The sequence below is a fragment of the Salvelinus namaycush genome, chromosome 20, assembly GCF_016432855.1.
Source record: "Salvelinus namaycush isolate Seneca chromosome 20, SaNama_1.0, whole genome shotgun sequence".
In the NCBI taxonomy this organism is placed as follows: domain Eukaryota; kingdom Metazoa; phylum Chordata; class Actinopteri; order Salmoniformes; family Salmonidae; genus Salvelinus; species Salvelinus namaycush.
In genome coordinates this window covers 9,992,512-10,012,856 of record NC_052326.1, presented here as the reverse complement: position 1 = coordinate 10,012,856, position 20,345 = coordinate 9,992,512, and the positions used below count along the sequence as shown (strand labels likewise).

At 41.6% G+C, this 20,345-nt stretch overlaps 1 protein-coding gene across 3 annotated transcripts in view; it reads right to left on the bottom strand.

Moving 5' to 3' along the window:
• Positions 1-20,345, bottom strand: part of LOC120065018 (metabotropic glutamate receptor 4-like) — a 276,560-nt gene that overhangs the window by 4,344 nt on the left and 251,871 nt on the right. For 2 of the 3 annotated variants that reach the window (XM_039015660.1, XM_039015661.1), the window contains exons 8-10: positions 14,693-14,829; positions 12,698-13,633; positions 663-909 (exon numbers count right to left, since the gene is read on the bottom strand). In XM_039015660.1, the coding sequence (XP_038871588.1) occupies positions 663-909; positions 12,698-13,633; positions 14,693-14,829 (1,320 nt within the window). Of the gene's footprint in view, positions 1-650; positions 910-12,697; positions 13,634-14,692; positions 14,830-20,345 lie in introns of all 3 variants that reach the window. The other variant, XM_039015663.1, reaches the window with a different exon arrangement.

Sequence of the window (20,345 nt, the reverse complement as noted above, 5' to 3'; positions counted from 1 at the left end):
TACTTTGCTTTCCACCTCTTAAACCAATTTATTCATTTGATTTACAGTGCCTGAAGGGTAAAATACATTTAACAGCATGCTCATTACACAGGTGCACCTCATGCTGGGGACAATAAAAGGCCACTCTAAAATGTGTAGTTTTGTCACACAACACAATGCCATAGATGTCTCAAGTTTTGAGGGAGTGTGCAAGTGGCATGCTGACTGCAGGAATGTTGCCAGAGAGTAAGAAATTAATTTCTCTACCATAAGCCGCCTCCAACGTTGTTTTAGAGAATTGTGGGTGAGCGGTTTGCTGATGTCAACGTTGTGAAAAGAGTGCCCCATGGTGGCATTGGGGTTATGGTATGGGCAGGCACAAGCTACGGACAACGAACACAATTCCATTTTATCTATGGCAATTTGAATGTATAGAAATATCGTGACGAGATCCTGAGGCCCATTGAGAGGCCCATTTCTTTTAAGGTATCTGTGACCAACAGAGGCATATCTGTATTCCCAGTCATGTGAAATCCATAGAATAGTGCCGAATGAATTTATTTCAATTGACTGATTTCCTCATATGAACTGTAACTCAGTAAAATCTTTGAAATTATTGCACGTTGCATTTATATTTTTGTTCAGTATATATAGCATATATTTGTCTTCACCTTATAACGCACCTTGTGTTTCCTGGCTCTCACACAACTCGGACTTGGCTTCTCCGTTGGGACGTAGGCTCGCCTTGGGGTTGAACTTGTTGGACATGGTGGCAGCTGTGACCACAGCCTTGAGGCTGCGTGTGCGTTTGGGCACGTTCTGCTCTGGGTGCCTGAGGATCACGTAGACTTTGGGCATGTACAGCATCCCCAGAGAGACAGACGCACTCAGGCTCACAGAGATGGTCAGCGTGGTTGTCTGGATGTACATCTGTAAAGTAATGTCAAGGAGACTGTGTTAGACCTACGGATCGAAGTTGGTTAAGTTTAGGGTTAAGATTAGGGTTAATGTAACCGGTGTCGGGAATCGACAGTTACTGCTCCACCGCATCCCTGGTGGTTTACTCTAGATGTTAATGCTCATGTCAAACCCTCTTTATGTAACGGGCCTCCTCCTTCTCTTCATCCGAAGAGGAGTAGCAAGGATTGGACCAAAGTGCAGCGGGGTGTGAATTCATAATGATTTATTAGACAAACGACGAAACACAAAATAACACTTTAGAAAACAAAATAACAAAACGAACTAAACAGACCTAAACTTACGAACTTACATGAAACGAAGAACACACGAACAGGAACAGACAAACCGAAACAGTCCCGTGTGGTAACATGTACTGACACGGAAGACAACCACCCACAACAAACAATGTGAAACAACCTACCTTAATATGACTCTCAATCAGAGGAAACGCCAAACACCTGCCTCTAATTGAGAGCCATACCAGGCAACCCATTAACCCAACATAGAAAACACATAACATAGACTACCCACCCAAAACTCACGCCCTGACCAATTAAACACATACCAAACAACAGAAAACAGGTCAGGAACGTGACACTTTACTTATCTGAGGTTAAATACTTCTGTCCATTTGTCCTTCATGAAGAGACGGAAATGATTTGTGAAGGACACAGACACCGTACAATCCATGACAGAGCTTTGCTCTTCACCAAAGTTCTTGTGAACGTGTAACGAGTATATAGTATATACTGTAAGCCTAAAGCGTATAAGACATGTTTGTGGTGTATCACTATTATTAATTACAATTCACATTACACAAGTAAATTATTAACAAAGGTATCTGTTGGTAGGATGGCTTGATCCTCTCTTCATAACAATCCCCCTTCCCCCCCCCCCACACACACACACACCAGTACCACCACGGTGCACAAAACCAAGCAACCAAGACACTCTTGTTTGTTGATTTTCGACAGTGCTTGTTTTAACATGGCCATCACGTCAACCTTTAAAACGGAATGTCATAACACCAGCCTATCTGCCCTGTTCTGATTCACTACAAGCTGCCCCATAAAAAAACGAAATAACCTCATGAATTTTTTATCCATGGCTGAACATTGTGACCCACAGGGGAGGGCCTTGCTGATCAGCAGTCTCCCTCGCTCCATTTTAAGTGTTTGCAAAGCAGAACTGTGTTAATTAGGCCATCTTATTGAGAACATTTAAAGGGGAGGGACAGGCTCGTATGAATTGTAATGTATACAGTACATTGTTACAAATACTGATCGCCTGACTTGATCAGGGAAAAGCAATTAAAGGTTGAGCTAATATAAGATGGTGTAGACCCAAATGGTTTTATACCATGACACTATGACCCAACCTACAACAAACATAATCCACACTGACACATCTCGTTTAACATGTAATGAAATCAATAAATACCAATAGTGTGTTAACCTGTAAGGTATTTGACTGAGAGACCATTATAATTCAAATCTGTTCGGTTGGACTAGACCTTTCTCTGTAGCTCGCTATCTAATGCAGCAAGAGATTTCCTCCTGCTGTTTCATCAACAGAGTGTAGCATCCCCAGACTTTACTTCCGCTAGTGTGTCTTTGTCTGTTTTTGTCATGTCTAACCCTCTAAGACGCTCCGCTTTCTCTCCAGATTGCTTTGCTTACCATCTAGGTGAAGCGCAGCACCATCGAGAATGGCGGATGGGACGTTAGAGGAGCAGATGCCAGCGGTGGTAGAGCCTCTCACAGCTGTGGAGACACAGTCCACTAGTGCTCTGCTCTGGGCTGTGTTCGGCTCATTTAAGAACAAATAAATAATTGGGATAATCAGGACAAGTTGTAGTGGGAAATTATTTGATCGATGATTTGGTTCATGTTATCTGCTGCTGTATTGTACTAATATTTAAACTTTACTTGACACCCACCGTCATATTACGTTATGACACGGTCATAACCATGTCATAACAGCTGACATAACATGTCATAACCTGTCATAATATGGTCATAACACTGCCATGACCCATATATTTACACCAGTTGTGACATATATTGCGTTATTTTATGGCAGTTTCCCTGCCAAGAAGTTTCCTTTAGTTGGAAAGTTTGTTTCATAAGTCCTTTGTTGTTGTAATGAATTTTTTGCAATCGTGTTTTTTTTCATCATATTTGAAATAACTTGCAGAAAATACACTTTATGACACTGTCAAGAAGCATTATGACCATCCTGTGTCATAGGTAACTGCCAAAATAAAGGAAACCCCACATTAAGTGTCTTGATAGGGCTTGGGGCCACCAAAAGCTGCCAAAACAGCTTCAATGCGCCTTGGCATGGATGCAACACCATTCTTCCACGAGAAATTCCATAATTTGGTGTTTTGTTGATGGTGGTGGAAAACGCTGTCTCGGGCGCCACTCCAGAATCTCCCGTAAGTGTTTAATTGGATGGGATCTGGTGAAACACACACACACACGTTTTAAACCCCGTATGCTACTTTGAGACCCCTCTTTTAAAGTCACTGCAATCTTTTCTTCTAGCCAAAATAATGGACAACTGGGCAATTTTTTATACATGACCCTAAGCATGATGGGATGTTAACTTCTAAACCCTCATACCACCGACTGGGGTTATTTTGACCACAGAGGCATATTTTTTTATCATAGTCTAAAGGCAGTTTATTCAATTCTTCACGACTTTGTCAGTGAATTTGTTCTTAATAAATCTAAATAATTGTTTTGTGTTTCTGTATCAATATGGACTTTTTATAAATTAAATTCCTGTGTGGTCATTTTGACTCCAGTGTCAGTATGTCAGACTGTCAGATGTGCATTAGAGTCAACTGTAAGAGACTTTGAATGTAGGAATACTTCCATATGCATCTATTGTATACAGCTGCCTTCATTTTGCAGGACCCCAGGAAGAGTAGCTGCTGCCTTGACAACAGCTAATGGGGATACATAATAAATACAAATACAAATACAAAGCATGGCATCCGTTAATGCAGAGTTGACCATTAGAATTCATTCACTGTACACTCTGAACATTTTAATTACTGTTTGGCATTGCATTTCTGTTGAATAAGCCTAAAATGAATTGTCCACAATGGGGCTGTGAGTGTATATCAGAGCAAACCCATTTTCAGACTGTGACTCAGACAGTAGACTGGCTGGATCATTCGCCTGTACTTCTCCCCTAATCTGCCTCTTCCTCAGCACATTCAGAACAGCGCATATTGGAGGAGTGCTATTGGCAGACCTGCACATATAGAACATGTGATTTCTATGAACCTGCATTTGTTTAGCGAGCTGGATGTAGGTTGGCATTTATTGGGATGACTCATGTACTGGAGTCAGCTCTGCAGGGTGGTCATACTAGCTGGCACAGTCATAACATCTGATTTTAGACCTAACCCTAACCTTAGAGAGTGACTGCCCCTAAAAAGCAACTTCTTGTTTTGAAAATGGCCTATGTGGCAACAATATGATTTATTCATTTATTTATTCTAGTGTCAAATTGGCTACAAAGTCTAAATAGGATAATTTTGGTCATAAAGTCAGTCTTGTCCAAAACTGAGGTTTGCGAGATTAAAAGGAAAAATGCGTATGTAACGGAATGAAGAGAACTGTAACAGTTTTCCTAGGGTTGGGTTTATTTCAATCCTACCCACATGCCCACAGCTTGCAGCACCCAAGTAATCTTCAATTCGGAGCATAGCTGCACACGACCCGATCGTAATGCCCATGGTCAATTTGGTTTGACATTCGATATCCGTATAGGGGTAGTTAGGGACCATCAGTAAATCACACCACGTACATGAGACAATATTTGAAAAGGTCTATAGCTTCAAGTTTCAATGACTTAAAAAACGTCAAACCAACTACAAATTGTAGACATGCACATACAAATATTGAAAGCATTTAATGAGACAACTTAAAGATGTGCAACATGAAAATATTGTCCCATTTACATTGTAAATGTAAAGCTAAAGCTGAAGCTAATTGGCGAATGAAGTTAGCTAGCCGAGGCAACTTCAAGACACAAGAGGTTAGGTTGTTTCACGTTATCTAGTAACTGTGTACTGTCTTGGCAGAGTGAATGTACAAATGCTTGCCACGTGCAATACATACACAAGAGACACCCACATTAAATCACACCCCCCCCCCCCCTAGACAACTATCGTTTGGCGTCAGTCATGGCCACTGAAAAACAAGGTCAAATCAGGAAGTTCAGCTCCCCTTTAACACCAACCTTCCCACACTGCTAACCTTATGCCTCACCTTAAGACAAAAAAAGCACATTTTTGTTTTCAATAAATTTTTTACGGTATAGCCAATTCTTAACTTTGCGGCTGGCCCATCTAGTGAAAACCGCTCAGCTCTGCCTCCAGGATAAGATTCATCCTAATAAACGCTAACGTGCGAGCGGCATCACATATGCTCCATCTTAAGACTGATGAATAAGAAGCACTTTCATTTTCCGTTATTGACTAACATTCTTCCTGGGAAACAATGACGCTTCTTTGTTTTACTCATAGTTCAGTATGGCATATTCAAACAACAGGCTATGAATCATTTCAATATTCATTTCAATTTCACAGCCTCACATGGTTTCTGTGGTTATAGTCTAATTAAACCAATAAGGATTTTTCCCTTCCCCCGGGGACTCTAATGTGGTGCTGCTGAAGAACGTGATTTACAAAGGGGCTACAATGTTTTGGCCTTGATTAGCTTCTTGTCCAATCCCCTCTCCCTCTAGGAAAGCACAGGACAACAACTACATGCTTGTGCCATGTAGCCGATGCAACCAGTATGAAATCCTAGATCTTATCCAGGCCTCTGTGCTCTGTCCCATTGATCCTCATTGTGTTCTATTAGGCCTCTGGGACAGCTGTACAACGAATAATGTTGTTTACATGTGAAAAAACATCAAAATAAAGAAAGTCACACACTCCATATATAAACTCCCAGTCATTTATTGGGTATTTACCAACGTTTCGGCATCACTGTGCCTTCCTCAGGTTAATGTCATGAATACTTGAACCAGGTTATGAAGACAAACAGTGCAATTAGTGCAACCAATGACAATGTGAAACTTTAAAAAATAATAATGTATGGCATATTAAATATTAGGCTATTGTTATGATATAGAAACATATTTGAATATTGTACATCATGTACATCAACATACATTATTGCTTAATTCAATTTCACATATTTAATTGTTTCGTATTTCATTTCATATTTAATACATGTAATCTTTTGGTTCAACCTTAATGCATAATGAGCATCATCAACAGGGGGGACATATTCGGTGGACGCTAATAAGCTGTAGATAGAATATATATACTTATAAGACTTGTTCATAAAATAAACAGAAGAAGGGCCTGAGATCACAGCATGTAAGAGGCAACCACAGCCGAGAGGCAACCACAAGAACACTGTAAACAGCGTAATGAAAACTTGATGACATAAAAGAGATGGACAAAACCACTCACTAGCAGCCAGCTGTCCGAGCACCGTAATGGCAGCTCTTTCTAAGGCGGCCCGATTGCGTTGGAATTGTGTCCATTGTGAGGAGAGAAACCTTCCCCTTGGACTCCATTGTGAGACGTTCCTACCACTCCTCCCACTCCCGCTACCTGACCGACATCCTCTGATTTACTGCACCTCTCCAGGTGAGGCAGTGCCACATCGATTCCCACATCCGGCATCATGCTCTGTGATCACACACTTATAGATAGACCAGATTCGACTGATAGAGAAGGCCTCCTATATGGCGTGTGTTACATTTCTCCTGACACAGGATGACAAATAAATTAGTGTAATTGGAGTGCCAGGCGAGGGAGGCTTGCAGTAAACTGGTGATGAGCACATAGGCGGACAGATAAGCTAAATCAAGACCCAGAGCAACTCAAGCATTTAATTTGCTCTAAAAGACATGTCATTTCCAGCTGCAAGGCTTTGTCGGGCTTGTCACTTTGGATGATTACGAGGTGCTTTTGTGTTTGCATGTTAATTTCTTATAAAGGAACATTGTTTACATAACAGCGCAGATTATCTATCACAGAATTATTCCAATTGATTGGAAAATCAAGAAGTTTGTGTGTACTGCAGCCCAGTATTGTTGATTGTGGGTGGCATCATCCGGAATATTTTAGCTCAAAAGAGAATTCTTTTAGAACAAATAGCACAGTAGTTCAACACTAAATCTTCTAATCATACTGCAGAGGCATATTTCCGCTACGTTCAAAGTTTCCTGTGTGCGCATGTGTATAATATGACTAGCTACTGTCATGCATGTTAAGACGATAGAGGAAGCAGAGAGAGCAGTATAAGGGAAGTCTTAGCTCAGCCACGCCGCTGTATTTTCTCTCTCACCTACAGTAACAGAGCTCCAGTCTCCTGGCAGTGGTGGCACTCCTCCTCCCAAAGAACTAAAGTTGTCTCCACAACTGTGTCCGCCCCTTTCCAGAGGAAAAACGAATTAATGAATGTTTAATATATGAAGGGAGAAGAAAAGCCACCTCTTATCATAAGCCCCTATAAGAGAACTTGTTCCAGGTTTTCAAATTGAATTAGCAGGGCTGGGTTTCTGCAGGATTGTGAGGAGAAACAAAAAGTAGGGCACCTCCTGTTTTGTGATTCAAAGCCACACTAGCTAATGGATTACCTCATCTAGGAATAAGCTTACGTTAAGTCTACTTCACGATTCTCTTTTATCTTTCAAAGCAGAAGATGGACAGCTGGAAGACAGTAGTTATTGATATCCATGGCGGTTTGCTACTGATTACAAGAGATACGCAATGTTCAGGTCAATGTCTGTTATTCAGTACATGTGGAGCTTTTGCGGTTTGTGTTCGTTTACCTTGTTCTTATTAATGAAATGATGAACGATCCTTTAAAGGCTGATCCATGTGCCAGTATTTATGCACCATTATTAACACAATGTGATGGTAGCAGACAAGACTTAGAAGAGCTTAAGCAAAAGCGGCATAATCTTCTTGTTAAAGTTGTTTTCCTCTTTTGATCCCTGCAGGTATCTTTCTGTTCTTCAGATGAGTATGCATTGTGTTAACTCCACAACAGGTCATACTGATAAAGGAAGTTGACTGATACACACAGTTAATCGCGCTCAGTAAGGGCTTCATTACGTTAACACACAGTGGACTCTATGGACATTTTGCACAATGACTGAGTGCATCTTACGCGCAATGGCCATATGCAATGCCCAGTAACGCACTGCAGAAGAATACACATGTTGAACGCAGTTCATAAGTGATAGTCAGTCTTAGAAGATATACATTTTAGCCATGTACAAGCTGAGTAGAGATCCTAGCAGAATGTACTCTGGGTTTTTTTTCTGCCTCTGCAGCCTTAGTGGGAAGACGGTGATGATGATGACATTATAGTATAGCGCTTTAGACCCCCCCTCTTTCTGTTGTTTTACTCCAGCCCCACCGATGGTGTCATCCCTGCCAGTGCAATGCATTCACTAGCCTCTCGCCCCTGAGTAAATAACCAGTGCTCACGACAGCTACCGAGGCCCCATTCTTTGTCTATCTGCCAAATAGATCTGCTTCCACCTACTCATTTTAACCATTGTTTTTATCTCAAGGCTGTGGAGCCCTACAGTACACTGTACTGCAGCCATGGTTATGTGCTAAAAACTCAACATCCACACTGTAAACCCCAAGGCATTTTTAACTCAAATACTTCTGGTAAGTTGAACTCAAAGTGAATGAAAAGTGATTAGGCCTATTACTTAAAATGTTAATGATGTACTGAATCAAAACTAAAAGAGAAGTCACATTAACTACATCTAAAAAAAAGTTATAACAAATGTACTTTTTTTTTAATTATTGTTTTTAATATCTGTGTTTTTGCATTTACATTGAGTGATTGTGTAGAGTAAGATTAATAAATCAAAGATAAATAACATACATTTTTGTAAACTAATCCAATAATTTTGTTAGATTTTTTGCACCCGTTCCGAAAATGGTTGTTCCAGTTTAAATGGCTTAGGTAGTCTCCTCACACTGTTCCTAATCCTGGCAGTCATTATGAATGCAGGTTGCAGGTGAATAAAAAAATTCAGCTGTTAGATAGCTTAACTCTGGCTGGATTATAGGATTTTCACATCACTTTGTAAACAAGCATAATGTGACTTGCATCTAAGGTTGCAACCTTCTGGTAAATTTCCAAGGTTTCCCAGAAATCCTGGGTGGAAGATTCTTGGAAATTCTTCTACCAGGATTTTTTGAAAATCTGGGAACTTTGGGAAAGTTAACGGAATTTTGCAACCCTATTTGCAGGCCTGTAAACCATGAGCTTCAGCCCACTGTATTACATTCAACACACCTGGTCTTCCAGGTCGGTTAAATCAAAAACATGAAGTGCCTTCGGCACTCAAGTACCAGGGTTGCCTACCCCTGCTCTACAGGGTCACAGTGACTCCATCAGTTTGAGTAATGACTACAAAATCACAATAAATATACTCAGATATATTAACTGCAACAGGTTTCCTCAAAAGTTTGAATTAATGACAGCACATTGGGGTTCACAGTGCATCCATTTCTCACAGTTCAAACGGTTCAAACAGTATTTGGTTTCTTTCTAATTCTTATGCTGCACTTGATTCAGCTTGGTTGTCACAACAGAACCAAAGGAATAGTCCAAAAAAGTGCAAACCCCGCCCATCTGACACTCCATTCCAGGCAGGCTTAATCGAATGCTTGAACGTTTTTGAATGAAAACCAATACAATTGCCCCTAGGTGTGAATCCCAGTGTTCAGTGGATTTGCCGTTCACCAGGCCAGAATCATTGATTTGACACAATGACACGAGTGTGAGCTCTGTGGTTGTGTAAACAGCTCAACGGTCACTAATACACTGTGGCACATGGCTGTCACATACGCATGAGTCACAGAATAACAAGCAGGCTACTGTATGCAAAGGGCCTGCAGAGTTTATAGGAATTATCTTCAAATCCTCTGCATGTAGAATAGGACATTTCTTCAGATCAGAACTTTTAATATTTAAGTAATTAATGGCTTAGCAGTTTTATATTGATACTTACCTCCTCAATGTAATTGTATCTCAGATATACTGTAATCACAGAATTATGCAATCCTCAGCTTGTAATTCTAGTCTTCATAAAACCAAGACTGCAGGGGAGATTAAAACTTAATGATTACAAAATGAAAAATTGGTGCTCTGACACAGAGTATAACAGAAAAATTCACCATCCCTTAGCCTACGGTTTCCGCACCCCCGCAGAAATCTAATTAACATAATGGAAACAATCTGTCAATCTGTCTGTATAAACCAAAGATATGTTTTGCATGGGCTGCATCTCAATCCACATCATCAAGCGATATCGCCCTTCTGCATCTGCGGTGAAAGGCAGTGGTGGGAAAAGTACCCAATTGTCATACTTGAGTAAAAGTAAAGATACCTTAACGGATAATGACTCAAGTAAAAGTGAAAGTCACCCAGTAAAATACTACTTGAGTAAAAGTCTAAAAGTATTTGGTTTTAAATATACTTAAGTGTCAAAAGTAAATGTAATTGCTAAAATATACTTAAGTATCAAAAGTAAAAATCATTTCAAATTCCTTACACTACCGGTCCAAATTTTAGAACACCTACTCATTCAAGGGTTTTTCTTTATTTTGAAAATGTTTGAATAATAGTGAAGACATCAAAACTATGAAATAACATATATGGAATCATGTAGTAACCAAAAAAGTGTTAAACAAATCAAAATATATTATATATTTCAGATTCTTCAAATAGCCACCATTTGCCTTGATGACAGCTTTGCACACTCTTGGCATTGTCTCAACCAGCTTCACCTGAAATGCTTTTCCAACAGTCTTGAAGGAGTTCCCACATATGCTAAGCACTTGTTTGTGGATTGTGGAGGCCAGGTCATTTGATACAGCACTCCATCACTCTCCTTCTTGGAAAAAATAGCCCTTACACAGCCTGGAGGTGTTTTGGGTCATTGTCCAGTTGAAAAGCAAATGATAGTCTCACTAAGCCCAAACCAGCTGGGATGGCGTATCGCTGCAGAATGACAGTCTGATTCACACAGTCTCCATATGTCTGTTACTTGAACTCTGTGAAGCATTTATTTGGGCTGCAATTTCTGAGGCTGTTAACTCTAATGAACTTATCTTCTACAGCAGAGGTAACTCTGGGTCTTCCATTCCTGTGGCGGTCATCATAAGAGCCAGTTTCATCACAGCGCTTGATGGTTTTTACGACTGCACTTAAAGAAAATATCAAGGTTCTTGAAATTTTCCGGATTGACTGACCTTCATGTCTTAAAGTATGTCGTTTCTCTTTGCTTATTTGAGCTGTTCTTGCCATAATACGGACATGGTCTTTTACCAAATAGGGCTATCTTCTGTATTACCACCCCTGCCATGTCACAACACAACTGAATGTCTCAAATTCATTAAGAAGGAAAGAAATTCTACAAGTTAACTTTTAACAAGGCACACCTGTTAATTGAAATGCATTCCAGGTGACTACCTAATGAAGCTGGTTGAGAGAATGCCAAGAGTGTGCAAAGCTGTCATCATGGCAAAGGGTGGCTACTTTGAAGAATCTCAAATATAAAATATATTTTGATTTGTTTAACACTTTTTGGGTAACTACATGATTCTATATGTGTTATTTCATAGTTTTGTTGTCTTCACTATTATTCTACAATGTAGAAAATAGTAAAATAAAGAAAACCCCTGGAATGAGTAGGTGTGTTCAAACTTTTGACTGGTGCCTTAAATGGAATTAGTTTAAGACCAAAAATAAGGAGATAAATACATGTAAAATACATATATAGTTTCCTGATACATACGTTAAATAATCTGCCTGTAAACAATTGTTGGAAAAAGTACTTGTGTCATGCACAAAGTAGATGTCCTAACTGACATGACACACCTATAGTTTGCTAAAAATACATTTGTGGAGTGGTTGAAAAACGAGTTTTAATGACTCCAACCTAAGTGTATGTAAACTTCCGACTTCGACTGTATTTTGCAACGCTCGTGTACGCAATGCATGCTCGAGTGGCGCAGTGGTCTAGGCATTGCATCTCAGTGCTAGATGCGTCACCACAGACACCCTGGTTTGATTCCAGGCTGTATCACAACCGGCCGTGATTGTGAGTCCGATAGGGCGGCGCACAACTGGCCCAGCTTCGTCCGGGTTTTGCGGGTGTAGGCCGTCATTGTAAATAAAAATTTGTTCTTTAACTGACTTGCCTAGTTAAATAAAAGGTTAAAAAAAAGGCAGGAAAGGGAAAAGGGAGATACCTAGTCAGTGTGGTCAGCATGTTCAACTCTAGAGAGTTAAGCTCTGCCAGAAAAGGCTCGTGCATACCATAGCATAATGCTTTTTTCATCCAGTCATGTCCACCTACGTACACTGACTCCCCAGCACACTCCTTCCATAACGAACAATGGTAAAAAGGCCTCTCTATAAACAAAGCATTATAAAAAAGCATTTTATTTCAACCAAGACATAAAAGACAGAGTGCAAGAGAGAGTGCAAGAGAGAGAGAGAGAGAGTGCAAGAGAGAGAGAGAGAGAGAGAGCAAGAGAGAGAGAGAGAGAGAGAGACACAGAGAGAGAGAGGGACCCAGTCTGTATAATCCTCTTTGTGCTTATGCCATCCTTTTGGATAGTACAAAAAAGTACAAAAACAAACAGACCAGAAAAAAAACACACCTCTGAGCTTACCTTCTCTGTGGACTGGGAGGTACCAAAGAAGATGGGGATGAAGGCCAGCCAGATGATACAGGTGGTGTACATGGTGAAGCCGATGGGCTTGGCCTCGTTGAAGGCCTCCGGCACGCCTCGAGTCTTGATGGCGTACACTGTACAGGTGACCATTAGCAGCATGCTGTAGCCGAGCAGGCAAATCAGAGAAAGGTCAGAGATGTCACATTTGAGCACGCCACGGGCCATGTCCGGATTGGCCATGCGCTGGTCCTCGTAGTCGATGATGGCCTGAGACGGGTCCACGCCAAACCAGATACACACCCCCAGTAGCTGCACCGAAGTCAGGCTGAAGGTGATGACCAGCTGGGAGGCTGGGGAGATGAACCTGGGGGCGCTCACCGACATGGATCCCTGCTCGAAGATGCGGTAGATGCGGTTAGTCTTGGTGAGCAGGGCTGCGTAGCTGATACTCATCCCCAGACCCAGGAAGATCCGTCTGAGGGAGCAGATGCTCACGTCAGGGGCAGATATCATGAGAAAAGTGGTGGCGTAGCACATGAAGATACCCGTCAGTAGAACGTAGCTGAGCTCGCGGCCTGACGCCTTGACGATGGGCGTGTCATTGTAGCGGATAAAGGTGACCACCACAAACAGAGTGGCCATGATGCCCACCACGGAGATGAGGACAGGTATGACGGCCCAGGGGGAACTCCATTCCAGCTTGACAATGGGGATGGGACGGCAGGCCGTGTGGTTCTCGTTGGGACGCAGGTCAAAGCGACACATCTTGCAGCTGTAAGTGTCTGCCTGGTATTGGTAGCCGTCGCAGCGCTCGCAGTGCCAGCAGCAAGGGATGCCCTTCACTATCTTCTTGCGTTCTCCGGCCTGGCATGGGTGGCTGCAGATGGAGTAAGGGATCTGACGACCTCCACCTGGCCAGTGCATTGCTCGGATCTGATTGAGATGGAGAGGAGAGGGGTACAGTCAAACACTTCTCAAATAACTAACACTATAACCCATACACAGTCTCTTCTTGTTTAATGAAAATTGCCACTGGCATGCGGCTCGTTTTGGGGATTCTCCTCTCCCAAACTCTATTTGCCTTTTTAAAACAGTATATTTAGCATCATGTTATTCACTTTTTTTGCCATCGATGGTGGTTGTTAAATTCATAGGCGGCAAACTCATCTCCAAATGTATATTTCATTAACAGATTGAAGACTCCTAATTGACTAAAATATCCTTAGGAAAGAGAATTGGTGCACACTACAGTAGGTGCCCAGGACTAGAATTTACAACACCATTCCATTAATTCTGTGTACACAGCATTGAAAGAGGTACAGACCCAGATCAACTCCATAGAAACCAAGTCAACTCCATAGAAACCATGTCAACTCCATAGAAACCAGGTCAACTCCATAGAAACCAGGTCAACTCCATAGAAACCAGGTCAACTCCATAGAAACCAGGTCAACTCCATAGAAACCAGGTCAACTCCATAGAAACCAGGTCAACTCCATAGAAACCTGCTTATTTTTTTCTTTCTTAGCCCAAGGCCGTCTCTTCTTATTCCATTTAAGCATTATTTGCGGGGCCGGCTTCATGTAATTCATTGTTATAGCTTTGTAACCCCCATGTGTCCACAATTGCACACTATTGTTTCCCTAAGACAGTGGATGGTGTCTGAAGTCATGATAGCAATGTATCGGTTTTTAAGCTCTTATTGCTTTCTTTTCATTTCAGTCTTTGTTGTTAATCATTAAAGCACCCTCTGGATGTTTTCAACTTTAAAAGATGTGTGCACAAAGCCAGTAGCAAATGGATCAGGAGGAATTACTGAGCCGAGGAAGCGCTGCAGTAGAACCAACAGACGATAACAGCCAATCGTAGCTGTGTCAGGAGGAGAGTCACTGACACACATGGTGAAACCCATGAAGGTAATGTGGAGTCTGATAATATATCTAAAGGACAGTCTGCAGCTGCTGTATTAACTATAAAAAAACTAGTTCTTACATTCAGATAGAGCTTGTCGGTCCAGCGCCCGATGACTTTGTACTCAGCTGTTCGGTTTCTGATCTGATACTGGTAAATCTCATAGCGACCAGGGGCGTCTCCATTCCCATTGAAAAGCACTGGGTTGCCAGCAATACCTGAAGGACAAAGGAGAGAGTCAATTCATTATTCAACAAAAAAACAAGTGTTTTCTTGCTTAATTTGTATTGTAATTGTCACAGGATCAGTGTGTGGAATGTGCAAATGTTTGCGGCTGACCAAAAGAAACTGTGTTGAAATGCAATTTCTCAATTCAAGAAAGTGTGAAATTTAGCTTGTGGGGTGAGGAGAGAATAAGTGGCTGATTTTAAACTCTCTCTCTCTGCTCTGTTCTGTCTAGAGGCATCTGCCTTAGTCAAATCATATTTGCAGTCACTCCATTGATTTGAAATTGTTCTTCCATACTCTATTCTAAGTGAGAACTTTGTGTGTGGGGATTATTTTTCGATTGACGTTAACTGCACTGTGTTACTGTGTGGTGTTATCGCACCCTGCAATATTTTGGTGGTGTTGAGTTTGAGTTTATTTTTACAGGGACAGTGCACATTAATCAACGTTTCAGTAAAATTGCCGGTTTTAGCCAGCCGGCTAATTTTCAACCGCAGTCCCTGGGCAGGTTATTAAAAACAATTACAATATAGACAATCATTGAGCAGCGAGGACACGCAAGACGTAGCATACAGACAGAGCAACATAGAACAAAAAGCAACAAGACAAGATATTGTTCCAATATGTTTTGGCATGAGAGATATAGTAATCGTATGTCATATGACTTAGCAGCCAAAAGGAGCCCCCACTACAAAACAAACTATCAAATCAAACCCAGCTTCATTTGTACAGCACATTTCAGACATGGAAGGCAACACAATATTCTTCACAGGCAATTTTTTAAATAAAAAACAATGGAAAAAAATATATATATATTTACTACACAACAAATATAAGAGGATAAAAAAACAAAAGAAACTGAATGACTAAAAAGCACCCTAAGGAAAGCAAAGCTAAAAAGGTGTGTTTTTTTATTTATTAATGCCCACAGTTTCGGCCCCCCTCAGGTTCTCTGGCAGGCTATTCCAAAGGCTGGGGGCATGGTAACTGAAGGCTGCCTCTCCATGCCTCTTGGTCCTAGGCTTTGGGACAGTTAAAAGGCCAGTGCCAGAGGACCTGAGGGACCTACTGGGTACATAACTTAAAAGCAGTCGGACATGTATTGGGTTGCACAATCGTGGATTGATTTAAAAACCAAGAGAAGAATCTTAAAACTCACAGGCAGCTAGTGCAGCGACGTTTATCCGTGGAGCTAAAATCCTCTGGTGACACAGATATGGAAACTGTTGTGTCATCTGCGTAGCAGTGAAAATCAATGCTGTCCTTTCTGATAAAGCTGCCAAAGGGTAATATATATATTAGGGATAGCCCCCTTTTTTTTTAAATTTCGCCTAAAAGGACATACCCAAATGTAACTGCCTGTAGCTCAGGCCCTGAAGCAAGGATATGCATATTCTTCAAATCAAATGTTATTTGTCACATACACATGGTTAGCAGATGTTAATGCGAGTGTAGCGAAATGCTTGTGCTTCTAGTTCCGATGCAGTAATGCAGTAATAACCAACGAGTAATCTAACCTAACAATTTCACAACAACTACCTTATACACACAAGTGTAAAGGAATGAAGAATATGTACATAAAAATATATGAATGAGTGATGGTACAGAACGGCATAGGCAAGATGCAGTAGATGGTATCGAGTACAGTATATAAATATGAGATGAGTAATGTAGGGTATGTAAACATTATATGAAGTGGCATTGTTTAAAGTGGCTAGTGATGCATTTTTTTCATACATTTTTACATTGTTAAAGTGGCTGGAGTTGAGTCAGTATATTGGCAGCAGCCACTCAATGTTAGTGGTGGCTGTTTAACAGTCTGATGGCCTTGAGATAGAAGCTGTTTTTCAGTCTCTCGGTCCCTGCATTGATGCACCTGTACTGACCTCGCCTTCTGGATGATAGCGGGGTGAACAGGCAGTGGCTCGGGTGGTTGTTGTCCTTGATGATCTTTATGGCTTTCCTGTGACATCGGGTGGTGTAGTTGTCCTGGAGGGCAGGTCCCCGGTGATGCGTTGTGCAGACCTCACTACCCTCTGGAGAGCCTTACGGTTGTGGGCGGAGCAGTTGCTGTACCAGGCGGTGATACAGCTCGACAGGATGATCTTGATTGTGCGTCTGTAAAAGTTTGTGAGTGCTTTTGGTGACAAGCCAAATTTCTTCAGCCTCCTGAGGTTAAAGAGGCGCTGCTGCGCCTTCTTCACCACGCTGTCTGTGTGGGTGTACCATTTCAGTTTGTCTGTGATGTGTACACCGAGGAACTTAAAACTTACTACCCTCTCCACTACTGTCCCGTCGATGTGGATAGGGGGGTGCTCCCCCTGCTGTTTCCTGAAGTTCACGATCATCTCCTTTGTTTTGTTGATGTTGAGTGTGAGGTTATTTTCCTGACACCACACTCTGAGGTCCCTCACCTCCTCCCTGTAGGCTGTCTCGTCGTTGTTGGTAATCAAGCCTACCACTGTAGTGTCGTCTGCAAACTTGATGATTGAGTTGGAGGCGTGCATGGCCACGCAGTCGTGGGTGAACAGGGAGTACAGGAGAGGGCTCAGAATGCACCCTTGTAGGGCCCCAGTGTTGAGGATCAGCGGAGTGGAGATGTTGTTACCTACCCTCACCACCTGGGGGCGGCCCGTCAGGAAGTCCAGTACTCGAGCTTGATGACGAGTTGAGGGTACTATGGTGTTAAATGCTGAGCTGTAGTTGATGAACAACATTCTCACATAGGTATTCCTCTTGTCCAGAAGGGGTAGGGCAGCGTGCAATGTGGTTGCAATTTCGTCGTCTGTGGACCTATTGGGGCGGTAAGCAAATTGGAGTGGGTCTAGGGTGTCAGGTAGGGTGGAGGTGATAGGGTCCTTGACTAGTCTCTCAAAGCACTTCTTGATGACGGAAGTGAGTGCTACGGGGCGGTAGTCGTTTAGCTCAGTTACCTTAGCTTTCTTGGGAACAGGAACAATGGTGGCCCTGTTGAAGCATGTGGGGACAGCAGACTGGGATAAGGATATATCATATCCCAGTCCACGTGATCGAAGCAATCTTGAAGCGTGGAATCAGATTGGTCGGACCAGCGTTGAACAGACCTGAGTGCGAGAGCTTCCTGTTTTAGTTTCTGTCTATAGGCTGGAAGCAAAAAAATGGAGTCGTGGTCAACTTTTCCGAAGGGAGTGCGGGGGAAGGCCTTATATGCGTTGCGGAAGTTATAATAATAATGATCCAGGGTTTTCCCAGCCCTGGTTGCACAATCGATATGCTGATAGAATTTAGGGAGTCTTGTTTTCAGATTGGCCTTGTTAAAATCCCCAGCTACAATGAATGCAGCTTCAGGATATGTGGTTTCCAGTTTAGATAGAGTCAAATGAAGTTCGTTCAGGGCCATCGATGTGTCTGCTTGGGGGGGAATATATGCGGCTGTGATTATAATCGAAGAGAATTCTCTTGGTAGATAATGCAGTCGACATTTGATTGTGAGGAATTCTAAGTCAGGTGAACAGAAGAACTTGAGTTCCTGTTTGTTGTTATGATCACACCACATCTCGTTATTCATAAGGCATACCCCCCGCCCTTCTTCTTACCGAAAGATGCTTGTTTCTGTCGGCGTGATGCGTGAAGAAACCAGCTGGCTGTACCGACTCCGATAGCGTGTCTCGAGTGAGCCATGTTTCCGTGAAGCAAAGAACGTTACAGTCTCTTATGTCTCTCTGGAATGCTACCCGTGCTCGGATTTCATCTACCTTGTTGTCAAGAGACTGGACATTGGCGAGTAGTATGCTCGGGAGCGGTGCGTGATGTGCCCGGAGCCTGAAAGTTTACACTTTGACGTTTGTGGAAATGGGAATTGAATGTAGGAGAATATAACACAATAGATCTGGCAGAAGAAAATACAAAGAAAAAAACAACCGGTTTTTTTCTACCACCATCTTTGAAATGCAACAGAAAGGTTACACTTCCAGCCATCAATCTGGTTGTAATTCCGATGGTGTACACAAGATGGCAGCAGTATATGTGCAGTGAATGTGCAAAGATGGAAAACTTGAAGTATGAGCAAACTACATGACATTTAGTGTGAAGTCACCCAGGCACATTTGGACAAATCGTGGAGACATTTGCATTCATATTACTTTTTTCTTCAAGAATATCGTCAAATCTGTATACTTGGACTTTGATTTTCCAGTATTAGTAGCCATATTATAAGTTAAACATTTGCAAAACAACCAGTTTTCATAACTTCATAACTCTGAATATTCTTAAAATTTTTGTCCAAAAGGAAAAGGCATGCTGTCGCAAAGGGTTAGCAGCTACATTCTGCGACAGATACAGGGTTTCAAGATACTCCCATAAAGCCCAGCTCATTGGCTATCTAGCTAGCTTTGTTTGACCCCTGATTGGTGCTTATTTTGACAAAGTTAGAGTTGATCAAGTGAAGACTGCCCGCGTCATTGGCGTGCCATGAAGGTGTCGCTCTCTGACCAAATTTGGTGTCCCATAGGATATACTACACCCCTAATGATATAGTGAAGTCTGGTTACGTTCTAGGATCTCTGAGGAATACATACGAATGTGATTTGACTGGTTGAAACAACGTTTAGGGTGAGATTTTCACAGATTCCTTTCTTTGCAAATTGAATGAGTGGAAATACAAAATCAGTCGTGCATGCAATATGAACGTTTTTAGGATATGAAAAAGGATTTTATCTAACAAAACGACACTTCATGTTATCTCTGCGACCCTTTGTTTGATAAATCACATCAAGATTTCAGATTGTAAGTACACATTTCACCTTCAGAGGTGAATTTATCAAACCTATCATGGTGAAAAAAGTATTTTGTTGTTAGGAGCTCTCCTTAAACAATAGCATGGCATTTTTTCACAGTAATAGCTACTGTAAATTGGACAGTGCAGTTATATGAACAAGAATTTAAGCTTTCAGCCGATATAAGACACTTATTTATTAGATAGCCTTTTTATGATATTATAAATATATTTGGTATTTTATTAGGATCCCCATTAGTTGTTGCAAAAGCAGCAGCTACTCTTCCTGGGGTCCACACAAAACATGAAACATAATACAGAATGACAAAATACAGAACATCATTAGACAAAATATGACATTTTAAATATTAAACATTAAAACCACACAACCACATTTCTGTTCCTGAGATACTCCTTTATGATAATAAAACTACACAACATTTATTTCCCTAAGATGCCCCTTGAATATATTAGGTATAGCATTACTGCTCTCTGCTGAGGATACAGAGGAGTAACTTCCACTTCAAAACTCAAGTTTGAACATGCACCAGCAAACCGCCATCCACTGATAAAAGGCATAAGGCGCTGGCATTTCTCGTTATGCCCAAGCTTATCATTACGTCTCCCCAAGCACAATCGGCGTTCCATTTTACGAACAAGGGAAAAAGCGTGGATGATCGTGGCGGTTTGGGTTTCTGCTGATGACTGGGTTTTTTTTGTTTAGCGTAGGGTGGAAAACGTATACAGCAGCCT